The following is a 20,056-nucleotide window of genomic DNA, read 5'->3' as shown; positions in this document are numbered from 1 at the left end:
AGGGTATCAAAGGCTGGCTCGCGAAGGCTGAGCTACAGGGCAACTAGCGTGTGGTGTCAGAGGTTTCATGGCTGGGCCCCGTCTTTACCTCACATGCAAATGACTTTTCCACAGACCCACTGGGCTATCAATGATACACACCTTTAAGAAAAAGAAAAAAAATCCCTTAGCCTAGTTCTCGACCTCGAACAGAGTTTGCGCTTCCTCAGATGACAGGCTGACAGCAGGGGTGGGAGTGGCTGTCAGCGCCGCGATACCACATCCCTCCTGTCACGTACAGCCTTGCAACGCATGATGAAAGCAGTAAATTCGGCTTTCTTTGGCCTTCAGATGTCGGTCAGTGGGAGGGGCGGAGGGCGGGACCCAGGGGCGGGGAGGTGGACTTTAACTTCCCATAAAAAGTCTCGGCTCCGGCTGCTCTCCGCTTCTTGCCCATCTCACACGCCACCCTCAAGATGTCTCAGCGGCCCCTGACGGACCAGGAGAAGCGCAAACAGATCAGCATCCGCGGCATCGTGGGCGTGGAGAACGTGGCCGAGCTCAAGAAGGGCTTCAACCGGCACCTGCACTTCACCCTGGTCAAGGACCGCAATGTGGCCACCACGCGCGACTACTACTTCGCCCTGGCCAACACCGTGCGCGACCACCTGGTGGGACGGTGGATCCGCACGCAGCAGTACTACTACGAGCAGGACCCCAAGGTGAGGGCGCGTGGCCGGGCGCCTGTGGCCCTGTGGTTACTGGGATCCTGTGGCGCAGCTGTCAGGGGTGCAGAAGCACCCGCGCACAGAGGCCCGAGGGGCTCACTGCGTCTTGCTGCGTTTTGCAACGCGAGCAGCGGCCAGGTGCCCAGGTTTCTTGGGTGAATCGAAGCAGAAAGGTATCCTTGCTCGCAGTGCTTGAAATGGAAAAGGAGACGTGCCGGTACCTACTTGTTTCTGAGAAGTGCCGGTGTTCTCCAATTAAAAGTTTAGCGTTTCTCTAGAAGTGCCAGTACACTCTCAAAATAAAAAAAGTACCGGACAGCACCGGCCCATTTAAAGCACTGCTTGCTCGGTCCTTATTGCTGGCGTCCACTGTAGGGGGCGGAACCGAAGGTGGGTGGGGGGGGGGGGTGACTTAGATTGCGTGACCCTGAGATTGTCGAGGTCCTGAGGGAATAGCAGACATGCACAAATACCTGACCTGAAGGTGAGGGAGGGGGCGTCACCCTCTTACTAAGGGCGCGAGCCTAAATGGTTGTGCAGCCGGACCTAGCATTTCAGCTAAGAGCAGACCCCTAAGGTGACGGGTAGGGTTTAATTGAGGCCGTTAGGTTGCTGATTCTGTAATACCTTGACCTCGTGAAGGTGGGTCAGTACACATCACACGGGTACTGCGAGCAGGAACCCGTGGTGAGAGCTGGGGGCAGTGACCATGCATATGAAGAGGGGCCATAGGCCCATGAATCTGGTTCCGGACTGCACGGGTCCGAGGAGAGATGTCTTACTTTGGGTCTGACCCAGGGACTTTTTCAGGCATGGGCAAAGTGGGCGCAGGCCCAGCCTTTCAACGAAGGGGGAGGGGAGCGGAGAGCCAGCTCTATTCTGCAGAGTCTTGCCCTGATGACCTTGAATAATTCTTAGATTGTTTTTAATACTGTAAACCTTTAATTTTTTTATTTGGGTGATACGTGGGGAGTCTATTACAGACCTTTTTCGGAGAAAGGCTGTGTTTCATGCAACCTAATAAAAAAAGTTAATTTTAGTTTAAAACAGGACTACACAGATTAGAAATGGGAGGGAGTCACAGGCACTGTTTGCAATAAAATGTGAGTTACTACATTGTTACAATATTAAAAGCCCAGGTCACTATCCCTAAATATTAGATGTAAACCCATTTAGAAGTGTCTGTTCACTCAGTACCCTGGCCAAAGAGGGCTTGAAAGAGCTGAAATTGGATCATAAATGCAAAGCTGTTCCGAGCAGGGGTCTCCGAAATTCATCTGGCTCAGGACCCCCAAAATCTTTAAGATGTTCCTGGTGTAACTCCACGGGGTGGCGTGGTTTGGCCTGGAGGTGTGGTGACCTTTTGACCCCAAAGAATAACCGTTGTCTTGCGGGTTGGGGGTAGGACCTTTCTGGCCCCAAAATTACTAAATTATGAATGGCCTCCTGGAACAGAATAGGTTATTGAAATTTCTAAACCGATGGTTGATTCCAAGGTGATCAAGTGATATAAGGTATGGCCAGGGCAGGCTGTAGGGCAGTGTGATGGGTGTAAGCGCACTGGGTGCTTACTTTGCGGGCATGCCTTGTTTTCAAGGACAATATCTAGGCATCTGCTGCCATGTTCTTGGCCTCCAGCAGTTTTCAGGCAACCAAAATTATGCCAATTCTTATAAGTAAAGTCTAACTCCCTATCGTGGTGTTGCGTTTCTAAATTCAGAATTTGTGCTTTTCGAGTCAAGCACTCTTAAACTATATGGTCTACCAGTAGGGATACCTTGTGGCTCCTACAGCGTTTCCTCTGTCTGGTGTAACCTTTGTTACACACAGATTTACACGCTTTGTTTCATTGCCTCTGTGTAATTCTTGTTGTAATACTTTATTTGATAGATATATATCATAAAAGTACAAACATTTAAGAAATACATAAAACAATCCATCCGATAGTACTACAATTCCATCCAGAACAGCAAGGGTAAAACAAAGTTAAAAACAGTACATTCTTTCTAGAAAGAGTTATACATTGCCCAACAACCTTGAGCGAATTAACCAAGCACCCGCTAGATATTTGGCGACCCCGCAGATAATAAACATGGAGACAGTATTAGTTGAAATAATACGCAGGGCTGATCTATGATCCTTCACTCCCAATTCCCTGCATACTGCCTCTGTGTAATGTGTAGGTGATTGAAAGTGCTGATACCTTACAGTGGTATGAGTGGCGCTATAAAAGAAATGCATGAGACAGAGTGGTTATGGAGACTTGAGGGGCACTGTTAAACAGTGGTAATGAGGGATTCGATGGAGAAGATGGGCATTGGGGGGCTCCAACAAACATTGTTGTACCGGGCCCAACCAGCGCTAAAGCCGGCCCTGGGTATGGCAAATGGTTGGTGCAGAGTTAACAAAGGAGATGAAAGAACCTGAAAGTCAAGGTGCTTTGCTAGAATGTTCCTTATAAATGTCCTTGAGGTTGCCTGGCATGTCACAGACACATAGCTTGTCCATTTCTGGGATTTATGTTGCAGATCATTCAGGTTTGTTAGTTGAATTGGGTCACTTGGTCTGAACCCAGACTACAACTCCCAGAATGCACATCAGCTGCCTTCTGGCTAGATTCACGCTAAAGAAATACTACATGCATACACATTTGTTGAATGAAAGCCTAGTAGTGGAAACGGTGCCAATGCGGTTGCCTTCGTGGCCCTTACGACGTTTACCTGACCAGTGACCACATCCACGTAAAAGTAGATCAATTGCTATGAATTGTGCCCCACTGAGCTCCAGCCATGAAGCAATCCTGTTTACCTTGGAAGCCTCCCTGAGGCACCTGGTGCTGGTGACTGGTCTGCAAAGAACTCTAAAAATCAACCCAAGGATCAAGCAAGGGCCGGCACATCTGCTTTGAATCCGTATGATTCAAACATGTGTTAAACATGCCAACGCTGTGCGTCTCAGCCTTGCACCTTAAAACGGAATAAAACCCCTTTCTTCTGACTGCATCCTTTATTCACTATTGAAAGCCGCTAGCTGCACACTGCCTTCTACGTTAGACTGGAATTGGTTCCTGCTGACGTTTCAATATATATAGCAAATAATTTCCGAGACAGCCAGGATCTCCGTCCTACCTCCACAATGGCGGTGTGTGACCCTGGGCCCCACACTATGCTGCAGGTAATGGCCGTGTGTATGCATTGCTTCTTTCCTACGAGAATCCCAGCGTTCTCGTCTGCCTGCCCAGAGTCCTTTTGGTTTCACTGTTTATCCCTGCTCTGCACCCTGGAGGTTTATGGACAGACCCCAAAATCTGCTAGTTTATTTGGGAAGTTTTGTTGAAGCACGAAGTGGGGGTCCAAGTGCGTCTGAGCGCTTTAGGCTTACCTAGATTAAAAACGAAATATCAAGAGGAAACATTAAAAGAAACAGTATCCTGTGTTTTTTTTTTTGAATTGGCAAAGTGAGTTTACAAATTCAGTGCATCAAGACATTAAATGAGCGAAATGGACTTCGAATCAGTCTAAGGTTTCATCTTTCAAACGCAGGGTCTAATATTGGCCGTATTTGTTTAGCTAAACAAAGATACAGTACATTACGGTTTGGAAACGAGCATCTTTCTAAAGCAGTTCCTTGGTTTATAAGTATTTACTGGAGTGACAAAAGGTAACGCGGTTAGGATGGAGAGGGGGGATCAGGTATTGAAAAATGCGTCCAGTAAGTGAGATATCCAGGAACGTTTAAATAATTTGAAGCCTTGGAGCGGTCTAATGGACACGAAGTGCGTGCCCTACCTTCGGGAGGACCCGTTTGATGTGGTTGCATTTGCGTTGGCTACCAGCCCGCAGCATGTAGGACCGCCTCTAGTGATGTAATGGCCGGGCCCTCATTGCGATATCTGTTTGAGGCAACAGTTTGAGGGAACCTCACCTGATTTCAATGCGACTGCATGTGGTGCAGTCGCAAACTCCCATTTCTCTATGGTCCTTGAGAAATTTGGCGTTTGTGACCATCCCTGCAGCTTGGGCCAGGCACCCCACGGTGCAGGGATTTTCAGGGGGTCACTATAGGTTCCCCCACCCCGATCCCCCAACGGGAGGGTCAGGGGCCCCTGCTAGGGGGGCTCCCAATGTCGCTTTCCAACAGCCTTTTCATGTCAAAAGGCCGACATGGAAAGTAATCCGTAATTCAGATGGCGGAGCCAAGCCTGACTCCACCTTCATTGAAGGGATTACTATTCTGCTCCTGTTCCAACGGGCTCACAGAGCCTCTTTGAAGAGGGGCGGAATCCCCTTGCAGTTTTCCCTACGACCCATAATCAAAATACAGCGGCTGGAGGGAAAGCTCAGGCATTTTGCTCCACATCCAAATATGGCACAGTGTGTAATGGTTTTCTTTGGTGAAGAGAGATTTCCATTGTCAAGGTAGGAAATGACAAGAGATTTCACCGCAGTGTAAGTCTTAGGTTGTAGAAAAGGTTTACAGTAACAGAGGCGTGCAGTGGTCCCAAATCCCCTCTTGCCAGATTCTTGTTACGGGCTGCATGTTATGTTTCTTATCCAATGATACCTAGTTATTTGGCAGGTTCAGCAATTTGAGGGCGCGAGAGGGCTGATCGGATTGTGTTTGGCCAGTATTGGTCCAGATGGGAGGCAAGCTTTGAAGAACAAGAGAAATTCCTTTTTTTTTTCAATTTATTTACTTTTATCCATTTTTGAATGTCGGAGTGACACGCAAATCAGATGGTATAATCTGCATTGGCAGAGACTCTGAGGTATAGCTGGGTATTATCTGTGTAGTGATCATGCTGAGCTCCTTGGTAGGCTAGAAGTGCTCCAAGGGATTCACTATAGTTATCGAAAAGTATAGGGGCCAGGATTAATCTCTGGGGTACACTACCAGTTATAGAGGTTGATTTGGAGACCGACTCTTCACTTTTAATACATTGGTATCTTTTTTTCATCGCAGCTGTGTGTATGCTGTGCTTGCGAAATCGATTGTATTAAATATATCTTAAAAGGAACTTGCATCCCACTGTCACTTCTTATTGGTGCTAGTCACTTCACTTTTCATTGCTTTTATTGGTTGTAGGCATTCTATTTCCTGTTCTTTCATGTTTCTCTGATCAGTTTCCCTTTGGCAAAGTTCTGTGGTCATCCGCTTTGGTAGAACTTCTTTCAAGTGTCTCTAGCACCAGTCAGGAAAATAAAAGCAGGCAGACACTCGTGTGTGGGAATTAATTGCTAGCATTTAAAGTGTGCTTGTGTTTTCAAACATCTCCCCTTCTTAATATTCCTTCCGCCTAGTTGCTCATTTAAGAGTTGTGTTGTATAGAGCACTACTTTGCCTTCCCTGTCCTCCCACCCATTCCTGCTTCATCGTGGTTATTCCGTCTAGTTACATTCTTAATGTATTTTGCAGTTGCTCCCTGTTGTCTTTCGTACAAAATAATGCTATTGTGCTCGAATGTAGATAATTTTTTTCTTTTCGCTGACACTCTTAAATTGAAACAACGTTATGAAATCAGTTAATAAATCTTATGTAAAATTATGTGCAGGACTTCTGCTTTGGCTATTTGAATTCGAAGCACAACCTAGTGGTAAATTACTGCACATCCTAATATTTTATAAAGCAAATTGAGCATGGGTTTGAAATCATTCGTATTGTTTGTTGTAACTTTCAGTTGCATAAATCTGAAGGTTGGCTTTATGGCCTTCTTTTATCATGGTTGCATTAACCACATGGCTGCTAGGCGTTTTCCCGTTCTGCGCTGAAAAATATTAAACACCATAAATCATGACGAGCTGGCCTTGTCATCCGCGCACGGCAGGTAAGCGCCATGACGAGCCCAGCTCGTCATTAGCTTCGAAGGGGTTAAGGGCTCTGTAGGAAAGTAGCATCTGCTTTTATGGTTACCCCCACTTTTTGCCGGTGCTAAGCTGTTATTGACTAGTCTGACTGGGATCCTGCTAATCGGGACCCCAGTCCATCTGCTTTCTCCCTTAAATTGTTGTGGTTAGTACTCGGGTACATCCCAGATTGGATACTGGGGGTACCCTTATCTGTCACTGGTATGGTACTAATGTATGGGTATCAAAGAGAGGAGTAGTGGGCTATTACTGCTCTAAAGGAGTAGGAGTAGAAGGTCCAGACACGATGTGCCCAACTGATAAGTCCAAACAAAAGTTATTGTGTTCCTGAGGAAGAGAAACAAAAGCTACAGTCTGGGATGCAGGTGAATTATGGCAGGGTAACCCTGGGAATCCATTTTGTTGGATTTAATGCCCTCACACACCCTTTCAGGTGTCATGCTTCATCATTTGGGCCTGCTCCTCGTTGGGTCGGCGGTGCAATACCCAACGGGCAACACCTCGTAGAGGGGCTCTTTGGCGGAGATCTTTTTCCAACTGCCGTGTGGATGAAGTGCGGGTGTGGGGCCAGAGCAAAGGGGTAGACGTGATGTAGTGTGGGAATTTAAAATAAAGCTAGTGGTACCGGGAATACTTTATTCATAAGGGCCACTGCTTTGGTTAAAAACGATATATTCTAGAGGAGAGTGGTGGAAATTAATGTTTCCAACTATCGTCTAGAAATTCTACAGTCTGGTCGTCGTGTTTCTCGGTACTGTAAAATTTGATTAGCGATTCTTCAGGACCTAGTTGACTATTAGCAGATATCTAATCTTGTAAGACTGTCTACGCTACTTGAATGTGGTGTCTATGTGTTTGTATGACTACCACAAATGTGGTTGAAGGGGAAACAGTATTATATTACCCTTCTTCTAGTTGTGATTGTTAGTACCTAAAGTTAAAAACAATCGGACAACGACAGTGTCCAGCGGGTAAAGCTCCAGGGAGTTCTGTCACCACAAGGTTGGTAAAGCCTGGGCTTCGCTGTATGCACCTACTCATCGCCGCTGGAACCGGGTGGAGGGTACCCAGGGCATAGGCACCCCACAGCCCCCCCCCCACCCCCATGGGCTGAAGCATGCATTATGCCACCCATGGGAGACCATTCAAAATACAACTACAGGCCTGCCATTGCAGCCTGTGTAAGCTGGTGCTAGCTCCACTCACTAAAGATATAGGTTTCCTATATCTAGCGTCACTACATTTAAAACCTATAAGTAACCCCTATAGTAGGCCTAATCATCCTGAGATGCTTGGTTTCAAGTATGAGGGCGCCCTTGCATGAGCCAGACACCCCTACAGCGACTCCCGGGTTGTAAGTGAAACAGCCATTTAATATATAAAGGGGCACCGCATAATTACGTGATGACCATCTCGAAATTGACTGAAACTAATCCTATCATCTTTGGTATCAAACATGTTGGAATCCTACCCCCCACACTGGAAACTGTGTAGGAGGTATGATTCCAAGCACTGGAAGAGCCCTCCGTTAGGCTGTTCGGGTCTAGAAGTCTGGCACCGATAACACTGACGGCACAAAATGGTTGCCGCCAACCAGAAACAAGATTTTTCCCTACTGCTGCTGAGCCAAGCTCGAGCAGGGGAAGGCCGAACAATAGGAATCCCCTCCCAGGGAGGTGTGACCACCTCCCAGACAGGATTTTGTGTATTGAGACAGGGTGGGTGCGCTTGCCAGCGCCACGCAGTCTGCATGATGGGCCCATTCAGTGCTTCCGTGCATAGTCCAGCTCAGGGAACCGTTGGCTCCCGCTCTGGTGTTAAAGTGGACAAAGGACATGGGAGTAACCCCACTCCCCCTGAATTGCCCCAACCCTTTCTTTAGGGTACTTGAGGGCTTACCTAGGTGTAGGTCCCTAGACCCGTCTTGGGACAAGATTCAGATCAGACACCACCTTCTTCTACCATCTGGGCACTCTGAACTTTGTTGGGCTCAACTTCTTCTCGTTTCCAGTCTGCTGCATAATCGGAATCTGTACCTGTGCACCCTACATGAACCTTCCAAGGCCTGTGGGCACCAGACACCTGAAGGAATTTCTCTTTAAGTGGAGGAGTCGCTTCCCTGCATTCGCAGGAACCGCAACTAAGTTCACCGGCCTGCTGATCCTGAGCTCCCCCGGACTCAAAGTTTCTGCAACACAGGTGGTGGTTCTCCACAGCTCTCAAGGCCTGCCCTGCCCTCTCACCATGTTTGAGGCCAATATCCCTCGTGGGGGCAGCAGTGCAGTGTGCCAACTTGTAGTTGCAAAGGCTTGTTGGCTTTCTTCCACCAAGACCTTTGGCCTCCAAGTAGCCCAATCCTCAAGCACCTCCAGGGACCAAAGTCTTGGTCCACTGTGCATCGTTTGCACTGCGGCCTGCACCTTTTGGTGAGCTCGTCAAGGTCCTCTTGTGACTCCAATGCCTCCGGCCTGTGGGTCTTGTCGAGGGTCACCTTGTTTCTTTTGGGCTCCCCCGATTGCTTGGGACCTGTCCTGACTCCCCTGCTTGTGGGGAGTCCCCTGAACCTTACTGGTCCCGACATTGCACCTTTTTGACTTCTGTGTTGTAAGCATTTACCAAGGCTTGTTGGTGCTCCCACGGATACGACCCCTCAGTACTCTACATCCGATATGTGGGACAGCTCGTGCACTGCTCCTGGTCTTCCTTAGTGTCGCTGGGTCCTTCCAGCTGTGGAGTCAAGGTCATCGGCATCTCTTGCAACACCCAACATCGGAGAGCATTTGTCTTCCAAGTGTCCTAGTCACTCCTGAGTGACATAGACATCTCTCAAATAGAATCCACCTTCAGATTCTACCGGACACTTTCTCCTTCTTCAGAAGCAACACTTTCCTGAAGTCCTCCATTGTGTTCGATGGCAGTTTCCGGCACCACTTCACACCTATGCACCCGGCTTCCCTGGTATGGGTAACATGGGTACATATCCACCGGTGGTGTGGCTCTCCACAGTCTGTTTTCCAGGGGGTTTCTTCAGGGTCCACTGGGAAGGGTCCTTAATCCTTTAAAATTCCAACTGCGACTTACCTGTTGATTTGTACCAAGTACATTGTCCTGTTCCCACACTGCACACACTCTGTGGTGTTCCTAGTCACTCACCTTGGGTCCCCATCACTTCTACGTCCTCTCGACATTGTCTTGGTTAAAGTTGAGGTTCTTATACGACTTTCTTAGTATATGGTTTGGGGTCCACTGTATATTCTGTGCTATTAACTGCATTTCTTCATTCAATATTGTGTACATATCTCCAGGTAGGAGCTATTTGTATGCGTTCAAGAGTATTATATAATGATTACATATTTTTCTGTAAATACCTTGTGTGGTTTTTTTCACTTAATCTATACATATAAGATTCCATTATGGTAAAACTAGCTGCTTTACACTCCTTCTGGACTAAGCCTGAAGGCTGCTCTCCACAGCTACCACTTTGAGAGCTTTCTAAAATTGTTAAAGACCATAAATCATAATAAGGGTTGTCTGGACTGGTGCAGGGTGCCCACTTACATAAGTGGACATCATATACCAGGCCAGCTTCTCACAGGCTCCTTCCAATACTTGCCCTGCCAAGTGCCATGCATAAGGCGCTAGTCTAACGCATTTCAGTGTGGTGATCCGCATCACTGCACTGAAATGGAAAGTCATGCATAATGGGCATAGCGCCTGCTTCGGCTGTCAAGCTATAGTGCTTCTATGCTGACTGAAACTAGCTGGCATGCAAGCGGGACATGTCGTGTGGCTGAGTCCTGGCAATCCAAGTCTTGCTAATGGAAACAACCTTTTTGCGCACGAGTTCATTTCTACTGTGTCCCGTCGTCCCTTGAGACTGGCACAGTCACCGATGGGCCATTTTTACATCCTGCTTTAGCTGTTCTGCCAGCTTCATTTAAACAAAAATTGTTAAGAACTGTTCTTGCTCATGCAGAAAAAAAGCTTCTTAATCCAGGCTTGCATGTTAACAGGAGCCAACACCTCCAGCCTGAGAGCACGACATTCGTTGTGATGGGCCACACAAAGTTCGATTCCTGCTGCACAATTATGTAAAACATCCGGACATTACTCATTTAATCATTGTTTATAATTCTAGATTAATTCCCTACTCCACTTTTTGTAGTTAAGTAAAAATGTATTGTTTTTAATTAGTTAAAATCATTACGAAAATACATTCTGATAAAACATTTTGGTCAAATTCCTTTTCGATCAATGGACTGTTAAAAAGTTATGTACCAGGACATGCATGAATGATAAAAAAAAGTGCAGTATGTCCATGGTTCGTTTTCCTCGGAGCCTCAGGGGTCTATGTGCATGTTACAGTACCTCTGATCCTTTGCTTAGCAGCAACTTGAGATAGGAACTTGACTAGCTTCCCATTTGTTTGTGGATTCCTTGAGTTAAAACATGCAAGTACTGCTTGTCTCAGAGTGCCTATGCCACGTTCATTAAAGTGAGTTTTTAAGGAGACATACCCTTTCTTCTCAGTCTTTTTGTAGTTAAATTAAATCTTTTCGTTCATTTCTTGTAACTTGAGTTCATCTCCAGGTAAATCATGGATTTTAAAATCATTGCCCCAATGCGTGTCTGTCTTTACACCGGGGTGCCGAGAAGTATGGAGATGTAGTGAATGAATTCGGACCTTTGTAATTAATCTTTCAGTACAGTATTTGGCAAGTATGTTTTTGGAGTGTCTCTTGTGTTTGTATTTTTCCTGCCGGGTGCAAGGAAAGCTTTTTGGCGTGACACTTTGAGCAGAGATGCACACATGAGTGACACAACCTGCCTCCTGCAGTAGGTGGTGAAGTCTTGTATAGCACTGACTCAGCAGTTCTTTATTTATTTTTTCCTAAAAAATTATAGGATTAAATAGTCTATCCAAGAAGGTATGACTATTTTTAAAAGCCTCCAATATGCAGAGTAAAAGCAGTATGTAGCGGTTAACGGAGTAGCTCAGGTAAGGTGCTGTGCAAGCAAGACCACCCTAGGATTTGTTTGGAAGGAGCCTTCAAGGCCTCCATCTTGACTTTCTGCTTCGTAGAACAAGGGGGTGTGTGCTGCACCAGACCCCTCCTGACATTCATCAAGAAAAGGACAACCAAAAGAAAGACTTCAAGAGCCTAGAATACCTCTGCTATACTTTGAGGCGGTATTTTGATGCTGTCCTGCTTTACTCCCGCCAGCTCTTGGGGCCAATGAGATTGTGCCCTTTGAAGAGCAGAGCTTCCTGTTGGCACCCATGATGTCACCGGGGGAACCAGACTGAAAGAGGACTTGACCGTTCTTACTTGCCATAGTCTTTTATATGCTGAGAGATAATCCCCATGGGGTGGGAAGGCAGTCAAGAGGATTTTTAAGAGAAGAGTGGTCAACAAGACTAAGACTACATTGGTGGCCAGTAGAGGCCAGCCTGTGAGCTAAAGGAATGCAAGAGCTGGACATTTTTTGTTTTTTTTTGTTTTTTTGTTATTGATTGATCCGTACTAGACTGGTCACTGTCCCCAAGTTGTGTAAATTCTTCCTGTTTAGCAGCATCCGTTATTGGATCTACTTTCAGAGAAAGATTGTAAGTCCTACTCCTAGGAAAACACATTTTAGTCTAGTATACTTTTTCTAAACTTCCACACAAGTAATATTGTAAGACTTTTAAGCGTCTTACTGTGTTCATGGTTCGGTTTACTTTCAAGTGTGTTCCATGAAGCCACCAGTCAATGCAGTCCCATTCACCAAAAGATATTGGAAGTTTTTCCCTTTGGCAAAGGGATGAGTGATCATAAACTTGCTGCAGTGCCTGCAGCGCCACACGCGAATATGGCCACCTTGATTGGTCTGCTTGTTTGTGTTTTTTTTTTTTTTATGACTTTTTCTTCTTTTTGTGGCGGGCTTGCAGCAAAAAATATAATGCAAATATATATAATATATAATATATATATATATACACACACGTCACTCTAGCATTCAAGGCTTGCAGCTGCCTGCCATTCACATTAAGCCCATTACCTGAAGTAGCTGCAGCACCGCTTAAAGATCCACCTTGGAGTACCTTATGCTGAGAATACTCAAACTGAGCATTCAGGTTTGCATATCACTTGTGGAACACGACACTTTTGCTTTCCATGGTCTTCTGAAACACGTTTCAGTCAAAGTAGCCTCGTGCTTCTTGAGTTTCTCCAATCTCACCTTGGAAACACTTAATTACACTCTGATTACAAACGAGAGGGTCCTGTTGAATGTCACGAGAGCTTGAATGCTGCCGTGTCTGGAACCTATGTACCTCTGCCGTGGGTGCACATCTACACCAAGACCAATGCAATCCTAAATGATTATGATGACACACAACCTGGGCTAGTGTCCAGGGACCGCGCAGAAGACCTGATACACGAAACCCAGAAACATGCTGCAACACTGAAGTTCAGATTTGCTTTAATTTAAAAAAAAAAAAATGTTGGTGTTGGCATCGAATGCCGTTTATGACTCGGCAAGGCATGGCTGTTTCAGAAGCCAAATGCTGTTTGCAATGAGCATTTTTGTGTCTTTGGGTGAATGTAGTGAGTAGATGCTTGTATTTGGAACTTGGCTCACCGGATCCTATTTCTGTGTGGATTTTTTTTCCTCTCTCGAGAGTAGATTTCAAAATCTTTAGCTTGAACTGTAAGCTCTAGCTGCCCCCAGGGGATATCTGCTACCCAACCTCTATGCATTCAGGGTTATGAAAATCCAACTATTCTTCCCTTGCCCACAACTGTACTTGTGTCTCAACTCAAAACCTTGTATTGCATATTTGTCGTTCTGTAAGGAAACATATATAAATTAATGCAATGCATAACCCCTATTAATTTTGAATTTATATAACCATACATAAAACAAAACATGAAATGAAGAACCCTGGGTTTTACTTCACGTCCAAACCTCTAAGTACATGTCAACCCTTCCCCACAGCGCTGACCCCCAGACACCCTTGCCTGTGTTTAGTGCTTTCCTCAAGCTTCTCCTGTACCCATACCTGGCGTCAAGGTTGGCCTCTATTCTGGATCCAGCGCCCAACTCATTGTGAAGGGGCACCCCCACATGCTGATCTCTGCCGACTTGGTCCCATGGCGCTCCTGTAATACACTAGCGACAACTGCATTATCTGATTCTACCCACCCCGCAGCTGTGGACCACCACTTGAACTCTTTCCTGCACCTTATCATCCAGCACTTCACCTTCTTCTAAACTTCTCATCGTAATTCAAATGTTTATGTTCCCAACTGACATCAAACAGCCCTGTGGGCTAAATTCCTCCCCCGCCCTGTGCCACCGTACCTTTGACATCCTTCCATGCAGAACCTTGTATGCTGCCTAAGGGGGGGGGAACAGCAGAACCTAGCATGCTACTTAAGGCGGGCCAGAGTGCCATGCTCTGCTCTCCTGACCATGCGGCCCCTGGGGCGGTCTTTAACCGCACCAGGGGCCGAAGAGAGCCGTCCTGGTTGATGCACTACCGAGGCCATCCCAGACCTTCTTGTGGCAGTGTTGTTGCCGTCTCACGATGACCTCTAACTGGCCGTCCAGGACCCTGCCATCTCTTCCCCTTGATTGTATGAGCTGCATATGACTCACCAGAGTCCACTTGTCCCCTGCAAGTGACTCTGAAAAGAAAAGGTAGGTCCAGACGTACTTGTGTTAGTTTCCCTATCTGTCTGCCAGTTGTCCGGCGCCAGCATCCAACACCAACTCGCCCCACGCCTCCGTAATGTGAACTGCCCCACTGTCCTGTCCCTCCTCCTGCTGAGTGGCCTATCCTTGCCGGCACTGTTCCCTGCATCCCGCCCGCCCCTCACCGCCACGAATACGCCCTCACAGGGGGCCGGCAAAACTTTGTTAAACAAAACATTTTAGAATAGCCCATACACATAGAGGTTATCATCCGATATACATGTCCATTACAATTTACGGCATGGTTGTGAACAGTTTACAATTATATGCCGGATAAAAGATTATGAATCCAATTGTCAAGGTGAGGCATAATATATCAAAAGAACAAGAGGAATGGAGGGAGGTAAAGAGTCTCAATCGGTGCCTACATAGATAAGTATGCTGAATAGTGTTACACTCCGTTAACTGGGATTACACAAGTTAAATAGAAGGGGTATAAAATCATTCTATCAAAGAATAGCCGGCCTGGTAACAATAGTTGGAGCTAATCTAAACACACCTGTCTGTGTGGTCACTTTATAAATTGAAAAAGGAAAAAAAAGGTCAGGGATGATTTGGAACTAAGTGCGTTGTATCGATGCGTAAATTGGTCTGGGTGGGCACTATTTTTTGATGCAATGTGGTCATCGGCATGGACTGCCAAATGGGGTGTGCATCCTGATCTGCTGTGTGGAAATCGAACAGCATTGCATCCCATGCTGGAGATAATGGTTGCCTACATAGTTCTATTGCATCTTCTCGGCGGAGTGCAACACTTTCCGCCTGTGCCCAACACAAGCGAGATTGATACCAGGCCTTGGCTGCTGGAGGTTCAGGCGATTTCCAATGGCATGTGAGCAATCGCGTGGCCACTGAGGCCTAGGTCAATGTACCTGGATGTCTGTCTCTTGGATCTATGATAAAGGCCCAGGATGCACACCTCCCACGTCCGAGCTCTGCCATTGATAGTAGGCGCATAGCCTCCTGCACTCGTTCATCCATGCCTGCCACCTTTAACTTTGAAAAACATCTGATAGAATCAACTGCCTGTTATTTCGCCGTGTCACAAAGTGGCCAGTTAACTGTGCAACAAAAAACCCACCCAATTGAGTATAGCCCAACCAACCCAAATTTTGCATGGGCTGACCAATTGTGCCAATTCCCCGGGGGGGGGGCAAACCTCCCTTTGGTTGTCTGCCCAGCCCCCTCAGGCCCATTGTACAATCCTGGGCAAACCACCTCATGAACATGCTCCCACACCCCCTTCACCCCTTATCCCATAGCGAAACTATGCAACACAGGGACTTTAACGAGAAATTGTTTATGCAATTTACCATATAAGATACTCCCCGGTAAGTCTGATCACCCCCAACCTTGCACCGACCCAAAATTCAAGAGTTTCTCCAATAGGAGGCAGCAAGCGGCCAGTAAAGCAGCCTCAGTCACACAGAGCACGCAGTGAAGAGTGAACTGGCACCAAATCCTGCATTCGAGTTTCTCTGTAGGGGAGAACAGTAAAGTCAAGCTGGCAAACCAATCCCACTCTCCTCACGGAGTGCCCCAGTTCTCTTCTTTACTGCCTGTAATCCATATAATTGGGACACAAATTATGCAGCCTATAACTTTCCTTTAACAAAGCGTTGGTGTGTTGATCGAATTGGACTGCCACTCCCAGAATACTTTGTTTTTCTACATCAAAGCAATGGAGTGGAAAGCAGGTATTGATAAAGAATGAAGACATTGGTAACGGTAGACTGCAACGGGAGTGGAAGAGAGTACTGGAAGCGGGCTTTGGAGAAAATGGTCGAAAGGAGCAGGGGGAAAAGTGTGGAAACTGGGCATGAGTCCAATACAAAAATATGAAGGGACTAACCAAGCTAGGCAGAGTGCAAGTGGTATCATGACTCATTACATCACAGTGCATGACATCACGGCATATGACCGCATGTGGCATAGGAAATGGCCTCACGACCCTTTACTTCAGAGGAAGTGACACCGCGATAGACCCCTCACATGTTTACCATGTCTATCATGAGGACATTTGAGCACATTACAATATTTAACAGATTGGATTTTGCGTTACGGTTGTGCCAAAAAGTAACGAAACCCTGACACAAAATCTAGAGCGCAGCTTAAACATTTTTTTTTTTTTTTTTAAAACCCTGCCAGAAGTCTGCATTTTCAAATATCTTATGGGGTTAAGGCAACTGCTGCTGCGAACTTTGTCTCTTCACTATATTCTCGGGTGGTAATAATATTAATAATGGTAAGATCACTCTGGAGGTTATTGTATTTGCTGGAGAGATGTCGTTTTTTTGTTTGTTTTTGTTTTTGTCTAATCCCAGCTTTGAATTCAAGTAGCATGGAGGGTTATTTTTCCTGAAAAACACATTATGCAAAATGCCGATGACTCTTAAAATATAAATCTAAGTGGGTTATTGTTTTAACCCAGAAATCCTTTTGTTACTTGCAGTTCAGAAATTGTAATAATTCTAATGTAGCACGTGAGTTATGAACTACATGAAACTCCTACACCTTGTAACCCTCACTGTCTTTTATAACACGTCATACATTGATTTACACACAATTTCTCCCTGTATAATGTGCAAATGTTATGTTAAGCTCTGACATCCTGCAGTAGGATAAGTAGCGCTATTAAAATAAATAATGGTTTTAAATCATTTGTGTAAATACTAGGACAGACCAACACATCTGATGTTCTTACAGTGCATGCATAGTGCTTATATACCTGAACAAGGTCAGAAGTGTACCTGTGAAGTGATAAACTGGGTGCCTCTGTTTCCCCTCCATTGCATTTAGGTGTGAGGATCCTGATGGCTCCCAGTCAGGGTACTCCAACAATAGGTGGCCTGATGGCCTCTTCACTTCTGCCTTTGTTTTGGGCCCATCTGGAGTTTAAAATAACAAAGCCCCCATGCCTGCAAGTTGCTGCTCGGAACTAAAGCAAACAATGTGCAGGCACTGCTGAATGTGCCCAATTGCCTGAAAATTACATATGGACGAGTTTACCATATTTCAGTGGGGCCCAACATGTCGACAGGATAGACTGCGTCCACTCTGACAAGAGTGCATAGATGCGGTCTGCCCTCGACTCGTGCCCTGGAAGACACACAAGCTTGGGTGGAAGGAGTAGATGTGAAGGGTGCCGGGAAAGAATATTTAAATTATCTGGTGGATCGAGTGGAAATGAGCGCTGGGGTCGACGCACCTCGAGGTCGCTTAATAGTTTACTTATGGTTGGTGGGTTCTTTGCTACCTTTCCTGGTGGTGACCATCTCCAGTGGGATGTACACATCTCAAACCCATTCCCCATATCCCTGGCCACTACCCACCTCCATCCTCTGCCTACCTTCACTTATGGTGAAGAGCAGGTTCCCTGTGCTCTTGTTTGTGTCAGTCTGTTAGTGGTGTTGATCTGTGTTTACTTTCACAGGACCCACACATGCTGCATAAGTGCCCTACATGTTGTCCATGAGTTACAAATATGGCAATCATTGATGCCCATTTACATCATACGGGGAATGGTCAGGTCCTTGAGGGACACTTCATCTCTTGCACTGATGAATAGTTATACCATATAATGGAGAACATGAGCCTTACAAACTGCCCCATCCTTTTCAGGAGTCCAACAGGTTTACTGGAGTGTAACTGGACTACTACTTCCAGAACGCAGTTGGTGGTTTGAGAGCATACGACTAAATATACCGTCCTAAGCTCATGAAATGACCTGGCACCTTAAGATTATGTGATCGGTCTTAGTGACATTTCTCTTACTTGCTCTGCGTCTTTGAAGCAATATGCTGTGAAGTCAGTGCCCTTGCAAGCTTTTCTCCATATCCTATGAAGTACAGATCGATGCCTAGTTTGGTTATTAACCATTGAAAAAAACCTGAGACATTATTTTTTAATGTATTTGCTTAAGGTCCCGTCCCCCCCCCCCGCACTCCCCCTCTTGCCTGTTGGTACTGGAGCAGTTCACCCAGGTTTGTCTGAAGTGCACCTCATATGGTGCTTGGTGGATCGGGGCCTTGACAGCGGCATGTCTTCCCTTGACGTCCTTGTTCCAAGGCCTCCATGGACCAGCAACTTGAACAGAAGATCATTTGTTTCCGCCGATCACACCAGCTGCACTGCTCTCAAACGTTCTTCTTTCTCAAGCAGGTTAAGTGGCCAAAGCATACAGTAAACCCCTTCCCAGTGGAATACGCTTTTACAGCTGCACCGGCCAACGTCTAGCACTCCTAGGCAAATAATTGTCAGCCATTTGCCTGTACATGCCATGGCTATCGCTTTGATTCTCCACTGGTCAACCACTTATTGGAAGATCTAGCATTACAGATCCCTGCAAGGCGTCTGTATCAAACTATGCGATACAAGGGGGGACGAGAACCTTGGTCCTCATTGGCAATGCACCACACCAAGTGATTAGGCAAGTTTCTTGTACATGGTTTAAAAGCCTAATTCACCAGTCCCATCTTGGCCCGTTGGCCCCATTGAAATCTTGTCTCTTTAAAACCATGTCTTGTAGCTGTCTGGTATTATTTGTTTATGGATAAACTTTCTTGCAATATCACTTTCTAATTGTCTGTTCCAGAGAACCTACTACCTGTCCCTGGAATTCTACATGGGCCGCACCCTACAGAACACCATGATTAACTTGGGGTTACAGAACGCCTGCGATGAGGCCATTTACCAGGTATGAGGTGTCTTGTACATTAACCGTACTTTGTTTAGTAGTACTTTGAGCTCGAATGCCTCAGGCTGTGGTAAAGCTGTAATTTTTCATTCCCACTTCTGTATCCCATTACTTTCTCCTTATTTTGTTTTTTTTTCCTCCTGTTAATCTTCCTTTTTGCGCTCCCTTATTAATCCCCCTCCTACCATTCCTTTATCCTTTTCTTTCGTCCTTCTACTAATCCTTCATCTAATTTATTCTGCCCTTCCCACCCTTCTTCCTTCCTTTCTCCATTCCTCCTCTTGCTCCACTTTCTCCAGCCTTACTTCATCCTATTCCCTTCCTCCTCCCCTGCACACCCTTCTTCCGTCTTCCTTTTCCTTCTAACTTTCTTCTCCCTTCCCACCAATCCTAAATTGTTCCTCCTTGTCACTGCAATTTCTCCTTCTCATACCGCCTTTTCTCTTTCCACCTCTCCCTTCATCCTTCTCTACTCTTCTTCCTCCTCTCTGGCCTTGCCTTTTCGCTTGCTCTTCTTACCTGGGTTCCTTTCCCAGTCTCCATCCCACTGCTTTCTTGTTTCAATCATCTCTCCTGCCCTATTCTGTTATTTCTCCCTCTCCCCTCCTCTTGTCATCCTAAGGCCTGGCCAAACTGACCTTTGACCTAAGGCCTCCACCTTTTTGGACACCCTAGTTTCGATGACCATTGACTGGGTTGTGGTGTGATATTACAAGGTTGCACTGGAGTTCACGGAGTGGGAGAAGCTTGCACTGCTCCTGGCTCAGTTTGGGTGAGTGTAGGCACTTGTGCATGAGTGGATCTTGAAGACCTGCTCTTGAGCTCTGCTATCTTCTGTGTGGTTTGGGGGACGGCTGTAGAAGGGAGGTATTGATTCCAGGCTCACATCCTGCATGGAATCTGCAAGGTCACGATGGAACGACTGCAATTCCCCTTTTCTTTGTGTTCACTCTCCATGCATACAATTGAAGACATGCATATAAAGTACAGCACCTCCTCTCTAAAATGCACAAACTAGGTTTCAGCAATATCAAGTACCAGGCAACTTT

General features: G+C 46.2%; 1 protein-coding gene across 1 annotated transcript in view; it reads left to right on the top strand.

Moving 5' to 3' along the window:
- The first annotated feature begins 364 nt into the window (after positions 1-364).
- PYGL (glycogen phosphorylase L) overlaps positions 365-20,056 on the top strand; it is a 128,540-nt gene continuing 108,848 nt past the window's right edge. The window contains exons 1-2 of the mRNA XM_086937312.1: positions 365-701; positions 18,906-19,007. Coding sequence (XP_086793438.1) covers positions 456-701; positions 18,906-19,007 — 348 coding nt within the window. The 5' untranslated portion in view covers positions 365-455. The remainder of the gene's footprint in view (positions 702-18,905; positions 19,008-20,056) is intronic.

This window comes from Lissotriton vulgaris, chromosome 9 (assembly GCF_964263255.1).
Source record: "Lissotriton vulgaris chromosome 9, aLisVul1.2, whole genome shotgun sequence".
Classification (NCBI taxonomy): domain Eukaryota; kingdom Metazoa; phylum Chordata; class Amphibia; order Caudata; family Salamandridae; genus Lissotriton; species Lissotriton vulgaris.
The sequence above is the reverse complement of the archived record's forward strand: the minus strand, read 5'-3'. Positions and strand labels throughout refer to the sequence as shown.